General features: G+C 41.3%; 1 protein-coding gene across 15 annotated transcripts in view; it reads left to right on the top strand.

The window, feature by feature from the left end:
- Positions 1-3,667: 3,667 nt before the first annotated feature.
- The window catches only part of ENTREP2 (endosomal transmembrane epsin interactor 2), a 122,449-nt gene continuing 108,107 nt past the window's right edge, over positions 3,668-18,009 (top strand). For 14 of the 15 annotated variants that reach the window (XM_085234425.1, XM_085234431.1, XM_085234421.1 and 11 more), the window contains exon 1: positions 3,668-4,176. In XM_085234425.1, the coding sequence (XP_085090551.1) occupies positions 3,937-4,176 (240 nt within the window). In that variant the 5' untranslated portion in view covers positions 3,668-3,936. Of the gene's footprint in view, positions 4,177-4,309; positions 4,506-18,009 lie in introns of those variants that run through there. The other variant, XM_085234436.1, reaches the window with a different exon arrangement.

Genomic DNA, 18,009 nt, shown 5'->3' with positions numbered 1-18,009 from the left:
GATTATGAATTCTGATACAGATCCTCATTTTCACTTGCACAAGAACTGAGATGCACAGCTTAACTGGGTTTCCTTGCTCCTTGTTGCTAAGATTTATTCTCTGCTGCTGGAGCAGGCTACAGGTAAGAAGTAACGTACATTCCTGGTGTTATTTAGAACTGATGACATATCCCACACATCTCTATACATTTTTTTTTAGACTACTTCATGTTGTCAATTTTACTTTAAAATTGATGCATGCTGTTGAGTGGACTTAAAGAAATTAGCTCTTACTCTGCTCTTACCACAGTCTCCTTTTCATTTGCTGCTTTGGAGTAGACTGGAGTTCTTGTTTTATTGGGAAGAGTGTGAATAGAGGGGGAACTGGAGGAAAAAAAAAAAAAGCTTTGCAGATGGATTTAAATTTATTATAATACAGTGGGGTTTTTTTTCCAGATTCTTGAAACTTTGCTATAATTTACTCACAAGATGCATATAGCACAATTTCTGTCTGTTGTTTCTTTGGAAGTCAGCTGGAGTTGATGAAAATTATAGAAGGAAAATCACAGTCCACTGCAATAAAAGTCAAAGAGAAAAAAAATCTGACAGTTCACAGAAAATGAATAACAAAGTATTTTTTTTATATGTAATATCCTGTTGGAGACTGATTTAATAAATCACAATAGAAACTTTGTATGAAATAATCCCATGTGAATTACTATTCCATTGAAGGAAAAAAATTAATAATCCTTAACTTCAGCTCAAGAGTTGAAAGGCTGGAAAGAACATTTTATTATATCTACACTAGAAAAAGCTGTGCTTACCTACTGTAGGTTTTAACTAAATTCATATGAGCGGCTCAGCTGGCCTCTGACCTATTTTGGTTACCTACCCCATCCCTCTGAAAATAAAACCTGAATGTCTTAGCCATCAAACAGTAATTTCTGCTCCTCCAAGAAAATTCCTTTTGCCCTATGTTTAAAACTTCATTCCCTTACAACTAAAAAGACTATCTGCTTTTAAAAAGCAACTTTATTGAGAGTAAATTATGCAGCCAAATAGGTATTCTAATTTTTGCACCATGCTGATTGGTTGACAGGGAAATTATGCTTTAGAAATACTGCTTTTTTTTTTTTTTTTTTTTAATCAGGTCTCCTTACCAAGTAATTGTGATGGAACCAATAAAGCTTAGCAATCTATCAACAAAAAATTCTGGTAAAGAGGAAAAATAGATGAAGACTTAATTTGTATTTTTTCAAATATTTTGATAATTTCAACTTGATGGCAATTTAAAATCTGATAGATTTTTCCTTTTTATCTTCATTGACATGTGCATATTATTAAAAAAGAATAGGTAGATGCGCCCACAAGCAGATTCATTTCTGATTCCACGTCCCTTACTGGAAAATCTACAATCTCAGCAACCTGAGGAATTATTGATTTTTGCTTTCTAAGCACTTCAAACCACTTACCTGTAAATCTTATATGTTTTTCTCAGTAAACCAAGTCTTTGAGTTCGATTAAATCACAATCTAGCTTTCAATTTTCTTTCAATAAAGGAAATAAAAGCCTACTTGGAAATGCTTGAAATGATCCTTCAGTTAAGTCACTAAAATCCAGATGTACTTTTTAATAAAATGTTATTGTGTGGTGTTAAAAATGACCATGTTAAGTTCTATTTTGGACTTTCTACTACAGAACTTTAGTAGATGAAAAGAATCAAATAGTAGACTCTGGCACTGTCCAACCATTTTAGAAAATAATATGAAATAGCTGTATCTTAATTGATAAGCAGGACTTATAAATTCTAAGTATGAATAATAACTTCTTTTAATTGGTTTCTTGTTTTTGTCAAACTTGAAAATACCACTTACCTACAGGACTTTGAATAATAATTTCAGAAGCAATGTACCTGAAATTCACCAACACTGAAAGTAAGTAAAAATGTCAATGCACCAATATAGCTCCTAGTATGAGACTTGAAGCTGCTTTCTGAACTGGCTGGGAGCTGGTAAAGACTGACAATAATGAGACAGTTACTGTAGAAATGAAATCATTTTCATGCTGGCTGCAGAGTTCTGATGTATTTTAATCTGCCAGATATGTAGTGCCCTTCTGGCTGCCTTCAGGATTGTTTTTTTCAACTCAGAATGAATATATTATAGTGCTCAAATGTAAACGTGGCTACTACAAATCTTTTGTTACTGTAGTTCTGGAAGGAATTTCAGTACTGCATCCCACTTCATTAGAATCAATGATATGGCAATGAAAAATATGTATGAAAGTATTTTAAAAGGCCTCTTCAGCAAAATGACATCATTTAAAGCTGGAGATGGTAACAGTTCTCAGACTGCTCTTGCATCATTTTTAAACAGATGTCATAACAGAGAGCCTCCAAAAGTCCAAGAACTATATATCCAGAGCTAAACTGCACGTTGGGCAATATCTAGTTACACCTGAACGTTCAGAGAAATGAAATGAACAAGATGTGAAGCCAGAGTATGAAATGTGTTTATAAGTTCCTAAGTATCCTGCTGTTGAATAGGTTCAAACATTTCTGGTCTGAGGAATGAACTGCGTAATCGTGATCACTGCACAAGTTCTGTTTTGGTTGTTTGTTTTTTCTCTGCTAGTCCCTTTTACTCTCACATAACAGAACAGTCTTCCTATACTTTGAAATGTGTCTTTTGCAGTAGCTTTTCAGCATTGGATAGCAGAGAGCTTTAGTTACTGGTTTTTTTTTTTCCCTCTTATGTCAGTTTAAGTTTTCCCCTCTCCATTTCTCTTCATCTTGCTGTTCCACCTCAACTTTCAGGTGTGATGTAGCACTCCCACCTGAAAGTCAGCAATCACATCAGGAATGACAGCTGGTGCAGAAACGTAAGCCAAGAACTGTGTATTTTGTTTTAATCAACTCACATTTGGCTCATATCCCATATGAGCAACTAAGGCACTCTAAGCTAACTCTTCTACATCCATGTTAAGTTGGTAGTGTTCTGTGTTAGCTTTTCCTTAACAAAACAGCTGTCTTCAGCATGGAGAGCTTTTTGGGACTGGTTAAATATTACTTGCACGTGTGCTGGGGCTGCATCTGGCCATGTTGGGAGTGGCACCACTGTCAGTTGCTCTCCTTGCTGGTTTTGTCATACAAGTGCTGATTTAAATCAAGAAGAAGAATTTTTCTTTCTTTCTTTCTTTTATTTTGCTTGCTGTTACAGCAAGATATTTGACTGTATTAAGTATGATAAAAGAGGGGACTTAACCTCGTGAACCTCCCTCAAGCACACTTCTCCATTACCTCCTGAAGAACCAAAATACCGTACGCAAAGAACAGCTCTCGAAAAAACAAGGAGCCGGTGAATGAAGATGTAAGCCTCAATGCCGTGCCTGCAGACCACCATTCCCGACTGCACCGCTCCGACCCGCGTCCGGTGCTACAGCGGTGTTGGACTCCCTCCATTGTCCTGTTATACAGGGCGACGATCGAGCCTCGATTTCAGGACTAGGCCTACGCTGGCTGACAGGTTATTCATAGGCTTTCCCTGACGTAGAACCCCCCGAGCGCGCTCCAGGCGCTGCCCGCACCGCCGCGGGGCCTCCCGTGCCAGCCGGAGCGCCTCGGGGCCGGGCCTCGCGCCGCCGCCGCTCCCTCCTCAGCCCGCCCCGCCATTGGCCGCTAGCAGCCCTCCCACTTCGCCGCCCGCCCGCCTCCCTCCGCGGGAGGGGCGCGGGCCGGAGAGCGCGGCTCCGGCTCCCCGGGCGTGCGTCTCGCTCTCCGGGGCCGCCTCCGCTCTGCCGCCGGGAGAGGAGGAGGAGGAGGCGGTGGCGGCGCTGTGCCCGCCCGTCCCCACCCGCCGGCCGCAGCCGCGCGGGCCGCCCCGGGCAGTGCCTGCTCCATGAGGCGCGGCCGTCGGCTGCCCGCGGGGCGGGGGGGCGGTCGGGAGGCCCCGCCGGAGGATGCCGCCGGGCGCTGTGGCGGCGCGGCCCCCCGGCGGGGCGCGCTCTCTGAGCCCCGCGGCGCTGTCTCGCAGCCTGTCCCGCCTGCGCGAGCACCGCGCCCGCTCGCGGGCCATGCTGGCGCTGGGGGTCACGCAGATGCTGCTGGGCTGCCTCATCGTGGCCGTCAGCTTCGCCGCTCTGGCGCTCACCACCTCGGCCCGCGTCCGCCACTCGTGTCCCTTCTGGGCCGGCTTCTCGGTGAGCGAGGGGCGCGGGGCGGGTTGGGGCTGGGGCTGGGGTTGGGGTGGGATCGGCGGCACGCGCCCTTCGGCCGTTAAACGCTCCTAATGGTCACTGCGGGCGCGTGCCGCGGCGCCGCCTCAGCGCTGCGGGCGGGAGTGGAGAGCGGAGCCGGGCACCGCGCGGCCAGGTGCGGGGCTCCCTTCCGAACCGCGGGAGGGCCGCTGCCCCGCCGTGGAGGCAGCGCCGCGCGGAAGTTCGGTCGCGAATCGCGCCGCGTACGCGGCTGCCGCGCCCGGAGGTCTCGGTGCCGGCCCTGAGGCGACGAAGGCGATGAGCTGAGCGCGGTGAGCAGCTGGAACGGGCAGCGCCGCGCGGGCTGCGGGCACGGCCTGCCGGCTCGCTCCGGTAGCGTCTGGTTAGCCCGAGTTAAACGGCGGTAATAAATCCCGGTGCGCTTCTCCGCTCGCGGCCCCTCAGCCCGTGCCGGCACGGCGCTGCCCGTGCGCAGCTCGCGGCCGTGCGCGGGGCGCCGTGAAAGTTCTGCCCGAGCTGCTCTCGGTGAAGCGGCGGATCCCGAGGGCGCCGGGAGCGGTGTGTGCGCTGCTGCCGAGGATGGACCTCGTGCGGTGTAATGCCCCGTTATCGGCTGCTCGTTCTTGTGGCGGCCCGGAGAGCTTTCCGTGCTTAAAGTGCTGGTTAGGGACCAGAACCGCTGGGTGAATGGTGCGGTCCGGAACCACCTGTTTGTGTGCAGCGCGTCGCTCGGTAACTAACCAGTCCTACAGAGCAAGAGAGGGTTTGCAGTCGTTGTTAGGATACTTCTCTTGATTTCTCCAGGATGTTTGTAACCTTGAGAGGAAACATCAGTTCATACGAGTAGCCTTGATTTTATCATAACCACGTCCTTTGAGCTGTAAACCCCGCAAGATAAAATGCCAGCGTTTGTCACGGTGAGGTGTGAATTTCAAATCGGGAATCTGACTGCTCACTTATTAACGTGCTAATAAAACAACGCCACTGAGGCAGATCTGGTACCTTATCTCAACAGAGCAAGCTGCAATGTGTGCAGCTGACTGCGTTCCAGTAAGCACAGCCCTCCCACTGATGCCTTTTTCCCCTTCATCCCCGTAATGTCTGTGAGGCTTTTGGGGGTTATCAATATGCTGGAAGACATGCCATTTCTCTTCTGTTTTTTTAGATGCCTTCTATTTTCCTCTATCTATACACCATGGAGAGGTGTGCTTTCTGATTTCTTGATTGCTGCTTGCTCAGCACAGGCAATGGAGAAGAAAGATGTGCTTTTTGGACACATGTTGTGAACTGGTAGAAGCCGTAAAAAGTACGAGGAGGGATTGCAAGATTGTTCACTGGAAAGCTTTCCTTCCTTATTCTCTTACAGTTAGAATGGTGCGGGTATACTTTCTTTTCCAAATTAAAGGCTTACTTTTTAATGTAAAATTCTGCCTTATAGAATAAATTATCAAAGAATAATAAGAAGAAGCATGCTTTTCTCCTAAGCACTTTTCTCTCAATCTCGAGAAATAAGGTAAATAAAAAGTGCTTTTATTGCACTGTACTGTAGAAATAAAGCACTTTTTTATACTATTGGTGAGTCCTAAAGAACTCTCAGGGTCTCAGTCTTTAACAAACCTTATTCTAAAAGCCTTTTAAGGGCTTAGTCAACTCTGGTTGTCCTTTCCAGTTATTGTTGTACCCTGGAAATGTATGAGCATTTGCTGAAGCCACGGCAGGTCCTGCCCTGGAACTTAGGGCTGCCTTTGTGGAGCAGCACAGAGTGCTGCCAGACTTTGGAGCAGCTAAGTAGCTTAATTGAAGTGGGAATTTCCAGGGTCAATAATCTGATCATTAGTAGCTGCTGAATTTACCACACCTCTGTTTTAGTTGTATGCTGCAGGAATGAGTTGTGAATTATCATGCTTATTTGGCTATTCTTTCTTGGCTAATTTTTCTACCAAATCCTGTGCCTTTTGGAATCAAAGGACAGAAGAGATCATGAGGCTGCCTGAAACAATGTATAACAGTTGCTGTGGTTTATTTGTATAAAAGTCCTCTCCTGGAAGCAGAACATAACCTTACCTTCCCTGTGTTCCACAGAAATAGCCATACTGCTTTGGAGGAATAGCCTGCAAACGTGACTGTGCTAGGGAATTTATAACCAAACTAATTACACATTGAAAGCATCACCACTTCTGTGCAAGCAATTTCTTAAGATTAAAACTGACCCCAGAGTAAGTCCCCTCAAGTCACAGAATCAGTCTCCTATAGCCAAAGGCCACAACATGGATTTCTAAGAACAGTGTGTTTGTAATTCCTTTAAAAGTGTGTAGTGATATTGTTTGAGACATAGTCCTCTCCCCAGTGTAATTTCTCATCGCTGTTGGTGGTTTGTAGGGGTGTGTCAGTGCTCCAGTTCACATGCATGCTCCCACTCAGTCTTTCCATTGTGGATCATTCTAAGAGCATACTGTTTTACTGGGGATAAACTGAGACTAAAAGATGTGCTGGAAGAGCTTAGGAGTTGCAGTCTGATTGCTGTAGGCATTAAGCCTCAGTACCAAACCATAGTGTGTCTGAATTAGCTGCCTGTACAAAATGCGTATAGTGTGGATGCTCTCTTAAGAGCCATTTCCTTTGCAAACAAAACTGCACTGTTCCATTTACTCCTAGTTAGTTCAGCTAGGACCTGTGAAGTGAGTCTGAAAACTCTGTTAGCTGGAGGACGTGCACTCCCTCCTCAATACTGCCCGATAGAAGGGATTCCTGGTACTTCAGTGTGCTGGCTGCACCTGCCTCAGTGCTGCCGTGTGGATCTGCAGGGTGAAGGAGCCAGCTGGGAGGGGGTGTTGCTTCTGAGTATCTCTAAAGTGGTGCTACAGCTTGAGAACCAATTAACAGCTGGCCCGCCTTTCAATTTAGTTTCATCTGGGAGAACTGAGGTTACGTGATCCAAGGCATTTGTGTACCGCTAGCCACAGCCCGGTAACTAAGAGCAGTCAGGAGTTTCTCCTCTAAGTACACTCGTGGTGAATTTCCAGCAGATGTACAGCTGCTCTGCTGTGTGCTTACCATCTAGCACTTGGTATGAAAGGTGAAGTGATCTTCACTACAGCAGTCATGTTATGCATGTGGATGTTCTTGGTCAGTAGGAACACTTACAGGCTGTGTAGTAGTTGCATGAAACTATGACTCCCACGTCTCCATGCAGCTTTGGGAAGTTTTACCCTGGTGAATACGTCTCCTGCATTAACTCTGCTTTAACGGGTGCGTGTGTTTGGATAGTAATAAATGAAACCAGTAGGTAGCATGTGCTTTAGAAAGTGTATCTTCTGATGGCTGTAGAATTATTGTGAATTTATTTTATAGTAGTTAGAAAAACACAGAGTAATTCCTCAAATGTAACGTTAGCGATACACTTGTTTAAGCTTTTCTGATAGCTGTCGTTGGCCATGTATGTATGTAATCTGTTGGTACACATTTTCCGCCCTGAGCTCTTCTATTTTAAACTGTATTGTAGCCATTTTCTCAGTCACAATTTACATGCAGTGTCACTGTTTGGGTATAAATTCAGTGGGTTGTGTGTTCTAAGGATCCTTGGTGTGCTCTCCAAAATGTACAATACAGCGATGTTGTGAAAGGGATTTTTCTCCTCCTCCTCCTTTCTCCTTCTCTTAAAGTCCCATTTTTCAAAATTAACTCTGTGCAAAAATGGTACACTTCTTAAAAACAAACAAGCAAAAACCCTGAAGTTGTTGGAATTAAATACCGTGCAACAAAGGGTTCAACCTGTTCTGAGTGTGCAAATGGTATTTGCGTGTAGACATTGGACTGCCTGTCTTTTTTTTGGGTGGGGTTTTGAGTTGCAGAACTAAGTGGCAGTAAGTTCTGATTAGTACACAACCACTTATAATGAGATGTTGTTAGATAGACTGTGATTATTTAAAAAAGGAATAATTTTACAGTACTCTAACAAATACATGCTTGTTTTTTATTGTTGTATGCAGAAAAAATGAGAAACTTCAGTATAAGGATATATTGGTTTTTTTGTTGTTGTTGTTTTGTTGGTTTTTTTTTTTTTGTCTGAGAGGAGACAAACTGCACGGTAACTTGTGGAGTTCTGGTCTTTACAGCAGCTTGGTTGAAATATAGGTAGCTGAACTAGTGAGGCCTGAACAGTACACCTCAACCCAGAGTGGACCTCGAGATGAACCTCACGACCATGCGTTATATAGCATCAGAATCTTAAGGTTAACAAAGTAAGTATGACCATTAGTGAAATATGTATCTTGGATAGAATGTCTCATTAGCAAGAGGTTATTTTAGATCAAACATTACAAGAACATTATTAACCTTTCCTTGTATAGAAGCAGGGTATCAAGGCCTAATACACAAACTTCCTTGGTTCCTCCTTGAGCCTTGGCCAGGCTTGAAGTGGAATCCAAAAAGGAGAATGAAACCAGATGTTTCCACCCTTGAAGTTATGTAAACTTATTTATTCAGCAGTATAAAAGCTGGACTCCTTGCAGCGAAGTTGGAGCTTCACCTGTGGATGGACACACTGCATAGGAGCTTCCCTGTGAGTGTGGATCTGAGTGGTGGTGCAGTAGCTGGGCAATTGGTGATGCATCTTTCTTAATCACTGCAGTTACTCTTGTATAGGAATAATTAGGTGTTCTGTTTTATTCTTGCTGTGTCATTTCACCTTGTTTTGTTTCATTCTTGCTGCAGTATTATTTTATTGCTTAAAATGTAACTAAAGATAAACTCACTGTTTTGACTTGGTGTCTGTGCTGACCCCGTCTGTGGGCAAAACAACAGTTGGAAGGGTGTTACAGGCTTAAGCTTACATAGGCAGTGTGTCTGACTTATACAAGTTAATGCAAGTAGGTGACTTTGCAAGCTTGCCTTCGGTTTTGAATGTGAACTTTCATCCTTTCTAAATGCCATCATCGTGAGTAATATGTTTTGCAGAACAAGCAAGTAATATCCTTATTGTACAGTTCTGGTAATCCAGTCACCTATCAGGAGCCAGTGTCAGCAGAATTACATTAATGTGAGGACATAATTTACTTAGGAGATTTTTTTTTTTAATTTTTTTTTGCTGCCGTTTGTAGCAGAAAAGAGCATGGCTTAGTGTGAGGGCTTCAGATAAGCCTTCATTGTTGAAGAGATAAGAACAGGAGCTTCTGAGCTGAATGCATTTCATCCAGAGATGCTGCGGGGTAATGAACATGTAACTTCAATGTCACTTTTACATTCACTCTTCACAGAAGCAGCTTGATTTTACTTAGGTGAAAATTGGGGAATGCAGCTTTTTGAAAAGATTTAGTTAGATACTTTTTCTCCTAGAAAAAGCAAGGCTGCTTTTTAAAAAAAATCAAAACCAGAAGTAATACTTCGGCATTCATAATAAGGAGCTAATGGACAGTGTAACTTATCAATAATAAAAGCAGGTAATTATCTCCCTATTGTGCATTCCACTGATTGCAGCTCTAGCAGAAAAGTAAACTGAATGCTTTTCTTCTGTTGTAGCAGCAAAAGCATTTGTTGATGAACACTCACTACTATAATAGGAGGTGTTCAGTTTCTGACTGTAAAAATCATCAAGAGCTTCCTAAGCTGTGTCCTTTGCAGTAGAGCTGGAACACCCGGCCAGCACACGGCCTGCTATGCTGTCCTGAAAGCAACACTGGTAGAAAGTGGTTTTATTAAGTATTGAAGATTGCTGTGGTTCCAACAAATGTTATTTTTCCAAGAGGCAATTTCAAAACCTTTTGAAAATTTGTGAAAAATGAGCTAATAAAAATGAAATGTTGCAGCATTTTTGTGGAGCTGGGAACGTGGTGCTTTTGGAACGTGAGAGGTGAAGGAGGCAAAGGCTCAAGTCCTGTGGTTGTGTCAGTGTGAAGGGAGCTGAGTGTGTGCTGCACAGCCCCACGTGGTGCTGAGGCCAGGCCGCTGCCTTAGAGCCTCCCTCGTTTCCTTGCAGTAGCACTTCAGTTTAGATGTATGTGATCTTTGAGTCAAAAACAGATTTCGAGAAGTCTGAATGGAAGTATGGGATCCTGGGTGAAAAGTGGCAGATGCCTCCTGTACAGAAATGCTGGCAGCTGAGTGTGCATTCTGTCTCTGGAAGGTTGTTGTGTCTCTTATAAACGATAAGAATCAGGAAAAAATCAGCCTCTCTTGAGTCAAGTGGATGCCTTTCTTCTCTGCCTTTACAGTTACTTTCTGGCAGAGCCATGTTAACTCAGGATGTGTCAGATGTGAATTTTTGGTTTTACAGCACTTTTTAATGGATAGACCTTCATGCAAAATACACTTTCCTTACAGGTAGAGAGCAAAAAGGGGTGTCAAAAAAGAGTACTTATCGGAGCTTTAGCCACAAATATTTGGCTACATTTTAAAAACAGGGCAAGCAAGCCAGAAAGTACAATCAAAATGAAGCAAGTGTGTATAAAATAACAAGCTTGTATTCTTAAGTCCACATCATGCCTGTGTCGGCACACACATAGGAATCTGTGAGAGCTGCATCATGCAGGTGTGACCCATCTGTGACACTGCCACCACAGCATGCTGTGTGCGTGGGGAGGGCAGCTGGGATGGCTGGTGCCTTCCTTTCCTTTGTAACTGTGTAGAGCGGTTAAAACATTGGCATCTTTTCTATGTTGCCTATTATGCATGAAGGTAGAAATTATATTGGCAACAGTTGTCCTTTCAGAAGGACATTAGAGCTGTTGCTATGGGATATGGGAGCCAGATTTAATGTACAGGCCTGAGTCCTTCATATAACCAATCCCTCGTTGTTTGTTCTGCTAGAAAAAGAGATGTTAGCCTTTTGAAGAGCTCCCGAAAAATGTATCACTTGCCTTCTTATAATTTGTATAACAGAGTTTAATCTGGGGTGGTAGAATTCAGGAAGTCATTTAAAAATTACTTCCTTTCCTCTCCTTAATATTTTTTCTCCTTCCTCATGAAGGATCCATCATCAGACAGTATTCCAGGTTCCTGTGAAATACCATTACTGTAGGAAATAACTAGCAACCATACTAAAGCATTAGCATCTATTTCTGAAGTTTGTGTTTATTCAGTAAATATGTTCTTAGTAGTATAAATAGTCAATGCAGTTTTCCCTTTCAGCTTTTAAAAAACTCCCACTGTGATTTGACAGAATAATTTCTGTTAGTACATAGCATGTATCCTTTGAATGGAAAGGAACCTTTACCAGAAAAGCAATAATGACAGTACAAACAGTAAAAGGTTGTACAGATGGCAAGTAAAACCAACATCAGAATGGCATTTTGAAGTCTCCCAGAGACCGTGTGCTCGTCTTCCCTAACCAGCACTGCACTTATCTTCCTTAATCTAACTTATTGTGAAGAAAGTGTCTGACAGCAAAAATATCAATCCAATCATTAGGAAAAGAAGTTGCTGGTGACAACACCCATCAGTTCTTGATGACAGATGTCTAAAATGTTCAGTCATATCCCTCATTGGTTTGTGAATCCAAAGCAATTGGAAGGAAAGTACAAGGGAGAAAAAACATTTTCCATTTCTGACATTGAACCTTCCTCAGAAGCAGTACATTTTTGCTTATGGAACCAGTATTCAGCAGTAGACACACTGCACATGTCCTTCCACTTGACAGTTCCCAATTGTGTGCTGACAGTTTAAAAGCTTCCCTTACAGTATGAATTATTTGGGGTTAATTTGACATTCCTCTGGATCAGATGTTTTGGTTCCAAAAATACACAGGTAATTATCTTGCATTGTCTGGTTAATTAACTGATTGTGAAAATTGGGTAAGGTAAGAAGTAATGGGCAAAATAGGAGTCAGTCTGAGAGTGGCAGTTACTTTTCAATCTTCGGTGTTTCTGCAGGCGACAGTATTTTGTTGGGGAGTGGTGAGTTTTTGTTGTGATTTTTTTGGAGCTTTGAGTACTTCTTTCCCCATTCATAGCTGTTATGATGTATATAACGTGAGTAAAACAAGTTAGGTCTGTGAAGTATGATGTTTTTCTCATCTAAATAAGGCTACATGTGATTGAGTCTAGTGGCTCTGGAAAATAAGGATGACTTGGATTGTTATTAATTCATTTTGTTTGTTTATCATTAGGTATGCTTAGGAACTTTATGAGAGTCCATGCACACTACATTTTTTGCACCTACCCTGCTGTAATCAAAGAAATTAATCTGATGCCCAATTGAATCCTGTGTTAAATTGCAGTAATGGACCAGATTCTGAAAAATGAGCCTGAACCAGAATTATATTTCCCTAATTCAGAGAGATCTGGAAATACTTCTAGTATCTTCCTTCATTCAGTATGTTAATTACACGATGTCAAAGATATGCCTCCTTTGCCTTTAGTGTAAGAGCTTCATTTTAAGAATGTGGACTGAAACAATGTTAGGAGTGTGTATTTTGGATGAAGCTGTGACCCATGTCAGTTGTTCTGATGGTAAGTTAATTCTTCAAACAAGCAGACACCTGATGAAAGCGGTGAAAAGTGCAAACAGCAATCTCACAAAGGCACTGCTTGCTGCAAAAGTGAGTCCTACTTGTTAAAAAGCAGATCTTCAATCACATATCTTACTTCCTTTGAATTATTTCAGAGCAACCGGAGGGATTTTAGCCGGTGACTTTTTCCTTACAGGCAGTTGTACAGTAAGAAACAGAGCAGATGGATGCGAAGTTCTGCCTAACATCATACGCCACAGAGAGTGCTAAAGGTGAACAGGATATAAAAATCTTAATGATGCTTTGTGAACTGTTCTGCTTTCTGGAAGCAGAAAATTCAGCTGTCATTGTAATTATATTTGTTAAATGTCCATAAGGAGCCTGCAGCTTAACAGTAATGCACGATGATTATATAAATCAGTAGATACTTGTGGAAATGAGAGGTCGGTATAAATACCTATAATGGTGTCCTGGATGATGTAAAAATAGGGGTTGGTCTGTTTGTTTGTTTTTGATTGAGGTCAGCTGAAGAAGACAGAAAGTGATCCACTCTCTAACAGATTTGGAAAAAAATACTCTGTTCTAATTAAATTGCAAAGCAATGGGCTGCAAAAGCAAAAAGTAGGCTTGTGTATTAGAAAAGGTGGAGTCTCTAGCATGAAAAAAGGTAACTCGTGAAGCTGTTTTAGAAACTGAAGTTATGGCTGCGTCAAGTTACGGGATTTCTCAGCATCAGGCATCAACCTTTTCATAAGTTCAGTACAAAGCAATCCAATGTATCTGTAGTACAAAAATCAGTGTTGTTGCTGCCTGCTAAAGAAGACTGCTATTACTTACCTGGGAGGAATGTTTGCTCCCCCAGCTGCCATTTGAAATACCTCAGGAGTGGGAAGATGAGGGTAAGCTAGCAGTGTGTTCTCAGACGGGCTTCACACCTCCTCAGGCCCTAAAGTGCTTTCTAAGGAATGTGCTATCTGTTCCTTCTGTGTTTCAACATCTGACAAGTGATGATCTGTTATTTCAGTAAGCTATAAATAGTCTGTACCATTGGCTAACAAGGTTGTGCAAATGTGATGAGGGAACTGTAATAATGGTAATAGCAATGAGTTCTTGACCATCTTTGCCTCTGAGACCTGAAAACTTTTTGGTCTAACATGTCTGTGTCTTTTTTAAGATGTTAAAGAGACAGTGAAATGATTTCCTTCAGTGACCCAGAGATCAGTTTTTGCTTAGTGACCCAGCAAGGCTTTAGGGAAAGTATTAACAGATAATGCAAGGAATATTATAATTCAAAATCTAGGATTATAACAGTAGCGTTAGTAGATGTATAGCTTTGCAGTTTATAATCCTTTGGAATTATGAATATGTAGAAGTAACCTTCTTAAACTTAAAAATAGTTCCTGCACAGCCTTTTTTTGTGGTTGAAATTTCTAAAACATGATGTCAGAACAAAATAGAACTATGTAAGCTGGCAGCTGGTATTTTAAGAAAATAATGGAATGCTCATGGTATTTTTTTCTACAAATTTAGTTTTTCAGGAGAAAACAGTTTATTGGAAGGTAGAAAATCCTTATTCTTAGTTAGGTAAAAGCTTACATTTTTTGGCAGCAACTTTCCTGCCTGTGAAGGTAGCAGCTCTCAGTTCCTGTGTTAAGAAGTGAGGAGCAATGTGCTGCTGCTGTTCTCAGTCGCCTGTGATCCTAGCTCTTGGCCTATACACATGCCATTCAAAGTCATCTTTGGCATCTTTCCCTTTGATTGTTGACTTTTGATCTAGTCTGTTACTCTGTCTCAAATTAGGATCAGATGCGTTCTGACCTGTCTCTTTTATAATCTTTTGCAGTTGTTTATCCGTGCCTGTTCTGAAAACCATTATTTCTTATTCAGTTCTCAGTGATCACTTGAAAATGTTTTACTACTTCACAGCAACCTCTAATATATTTCAAGGCATCTACTGAGTGTCTCTTTCTATCAATAAATTAAACACCTGCAATCTCTTTGTCATTTTCTGTAGACCTCTGATCCTCTCCGTTGCTCTTTTTCATCATGTAGCTCCTTTACTGAAAATGTTGATCAAAGAAAAGTCTCTACAGAATTTTACACAGTAATTCTTGACTACTTGATAGCAATCAGTGGTTAAATATTTTTCATGCATAGCTTTTCAAGCAGCTGCATATTTAACACACACTACAGCCAGCAGCAAAAAAAAACTTCACTGAAAACATTGAAGTTGTGATTCATCTTAATAATGATTCTAGCTTAGTTATACGGTGAAGGCAAAAAAACATTATGGCCATGATGTTTCTGGTGACAGTGGGCAATGAGGAGAAGGATTTGATTATTAGGATGTCAGAATTGTTTTCTACCAATAGAAGTGTCTCTTTTTTTCATCAACAGAGATAAAAGGATGACATTCAGGTGACGTACTCTTCTAAGTTTAAGGACACAAAGTTCTAAATAGAAAAGAATAGAAGCTAGAGAGCAAGCACTATAGAGATGTTTGTGATTCCTAAAGTATTTGGCACTCTTCTGAGTTTTAAACAGCTTCCTTTGTTAAGCAGTATAATGGTCTATGTGGGCTAGCTAGGTGACTCTATGGAGAGTGAATGCAGGCTTACATTTGGAAGCTACAAATAACAAGTGTGATCAACGAGTGCTGGTATAGTATCATATCAGAGAAGCAACCAGAAACTGAGAAGACAGTTTTTAAACAGCAATTGCATATAAATAATATATATTGCACATAAATATACATTCTTTTCATAGGGTTTAATCTAACTGCTAGGAAGTTCTTCACGATTTTTTTCCAGTTGCTAGCCTCAGCTTGTCCACAGAATTTCCTTGTTCTTATTGAAGTACTTATTTGACACAAGTCTAAATAATTCATCAAAGATGGGGAAAAAATGGAGATAGATAGCAGTAAATGTTGACATTATAATTACATTGCAGCAAAAGCAAACAAATGTAAATTAACAGAGCAAGTTTAAGTAACAACTCTAAAAGAACACTACGTTGTTTATTTTTCTCATTTCTATATTGTTTAATCATGGGCACAGGCTGTATTGCCCTTCATAGGGTCGGATGGTGAGATTTCAGTTTTACTAGTATAAAAATGCATTGTTAGTGGTTTTCTTTTTCCTTATTTCTTATTTTTTCCTCCCTTTCTGTCTTCAGACCACCGGCCTGCATGAATTAACCTAGCGGTGTGTGTAACTGTCTGGGCAGCTGCAGTAGCTTAGCAACACCAGCTAGTGCTGATGCCAAAGAACAGTATTGACTTTCATCATTTTTAAATGCCAACTGGCCCTTTAATAGTCTTTCTATTTTTAGAGATTCACTGATAATCACATTTTAACTTCTAGACTTAGGTTTTGCCTTGATAAAGAAATTGGGAAGCCCAGAAGTCTTTAACTGTAGACACTGACAAAAGCCATTGACAAAAGATATAGGAAAGGGGTGTTGGTAACTATAAATCCCACGCTGAATCCTAGTGGTATTTGGAAATGGAGAGTACAACGAAATCTTGCTTGCTGCCTATTCACATTAAGTGCATGAGCAAAACTGCCTACATGTACTAAAGAACTGATAAACTGCATTCTTGGAGAAAAATCAGGTGATGTTTTCTAAGTGTAATCTCTCATTAATAAATAGTAGTGTCTGATAAATATGCAAACATTTTTGAAGAACGTAATTTTGAAAGGAAATTAATATTACAAATATAAAATTAACATACTCTCTATATAAGTATATATATATATAATAAGTATATAACATACTCTCTATATAAAAGATCACTAATGTATTTTGGTATTTGGAAATGTAGACCCAGTAGGGACTTAACATCCAGTCTGTCTGCTTTGAGATCCATCTGTAATCACAGCATTCCTTGTAAGTTTCACTTATATATTCCTAAATTTGTGTAATGAAAAAAACCTGGTGGATTGTTGGCCAAGTGTTGTGAGAGGGTTACCTGTTTCTGTGCTAATATGAATCTTGTGTTATCTGCCGTATGTCCTAGTAAATAACATATATCTTTGCTGCAAGTCAAGCCTCTGATTTTTATTTTTTTATTTTATTTTATTTTATTTTTACTCATCCTTGGTGGATGCAAAGCAAATTTTTTTTTTTTTTTTTAGCACCCAAGAATATTTCTGCTATCCTTTACCTTAGTCTAAACCAAACCAAGTCTGTCTAGCTTATAAATCACGTTTTCTCAGTCTTATGCCAACTTTACATTAGAAACTGGATTTTTTTTGACTAGCTGGGCATATTCAATAAAATATGATGCCTAGGCTTGGCTGAGTGTTCTTGCTGAGCCTTTAAGAATGGTCAGAAGGCTATGGCACCTCTCCAGTGAGGAGAAGCTAAGGAGTTGGGGCTGTTCAGCCTGGAGAATAGGAAGATCTGGGCAGAGCTTCTAGCAGCCTTTCGGTACTTAAAGGGGTCTACAGGAGAGCTGGGGAGTGTAGTGATAGGATAAAGGGGTAACGACTTTAAAGTTAAAATAGAATAAATGTAGATGAGATGTAGAAGAAACTTTGATGATGGGGGTGGTGAGACCTTTGTGCCGGCTGCCCAGGGAGCTGTGGGTGCCTCATCCCTGGAGCTGTTCATGGCCGGGCTGTTTGGGGCCCTGGGCACTCTGATCTAGCGGGAGGCATTCCTGCCCACAGCAAGGGACTGGAATGATGTGGTCTTTAAGGTCCCTTCCAACTCAGATGATTCTGTGATTCACCATTGCCTGCAGCAGAAGAATATATACTGTTCCTTTGTGAAACATTCCTGCAATTTTTTTTCCAGATGCTGTCTGTTATTTTAATGTTCCTCTATTACCTTTTTATTTATATTTTGATTACTGGTTGAATTAATCCTTAGTTCCTCATTTACAATTTTCTTGTTATTTTGGCATTTACTCCTTACATATGGAAGGAAGAATTTATTTGCTCTTATGTGTCTTATTTTTCCAATACCATTAGAACTTCCTTATTTGAAAGTATCTTTTAGTTTCCCATGTTAAATAATTGTTTTAATTTTTCAAGTATCTTAGCATGTTCTCCCAGCATATCTTCCAACTTTTGGCTATACCTGACTGGTTATCTCAGCGTGCCTTCACATTAATGCATCCGTTCAGATGCGCACTTCTGAAATGAACTATGCTGTTATTTCCACACTGTGCTGTGTTTCACCTTGCATAGCCCTGTGGACACGTGATATGCATTTCCTTTGAATAAAACTAAATTGGAAGGCATGCACCAGCAATGCTCTCTAATTTTGTCAAGGTGCAAACAGACTACGTGCTGGGGATAGAGCTAGCTTTAGCTGTAAAGCAAACCAACAAAAGAAGAAATTATCAATACTCTCCTGAAATGTAA

This window comes from Meleagris gallopavo, chromosome 12 (genome assembly GCF_905368555.1).
Source record: "Meleagris gallopavo chromosome 12, MGAL_WU_HG_1.1, whole genome shotgun sequence".
Taxonomy (NCBI): Eukaryota; Metazoa; Chordata; class Aves; order Galliformes; family Phasianidae; genus Meleagris; species Meleagris gallopavo.
The sequence above is the reverse complement of the archived record's forward strand: the minus strand, read 5'-3'. Positions and strand labels throughout refer to the sequence as shown.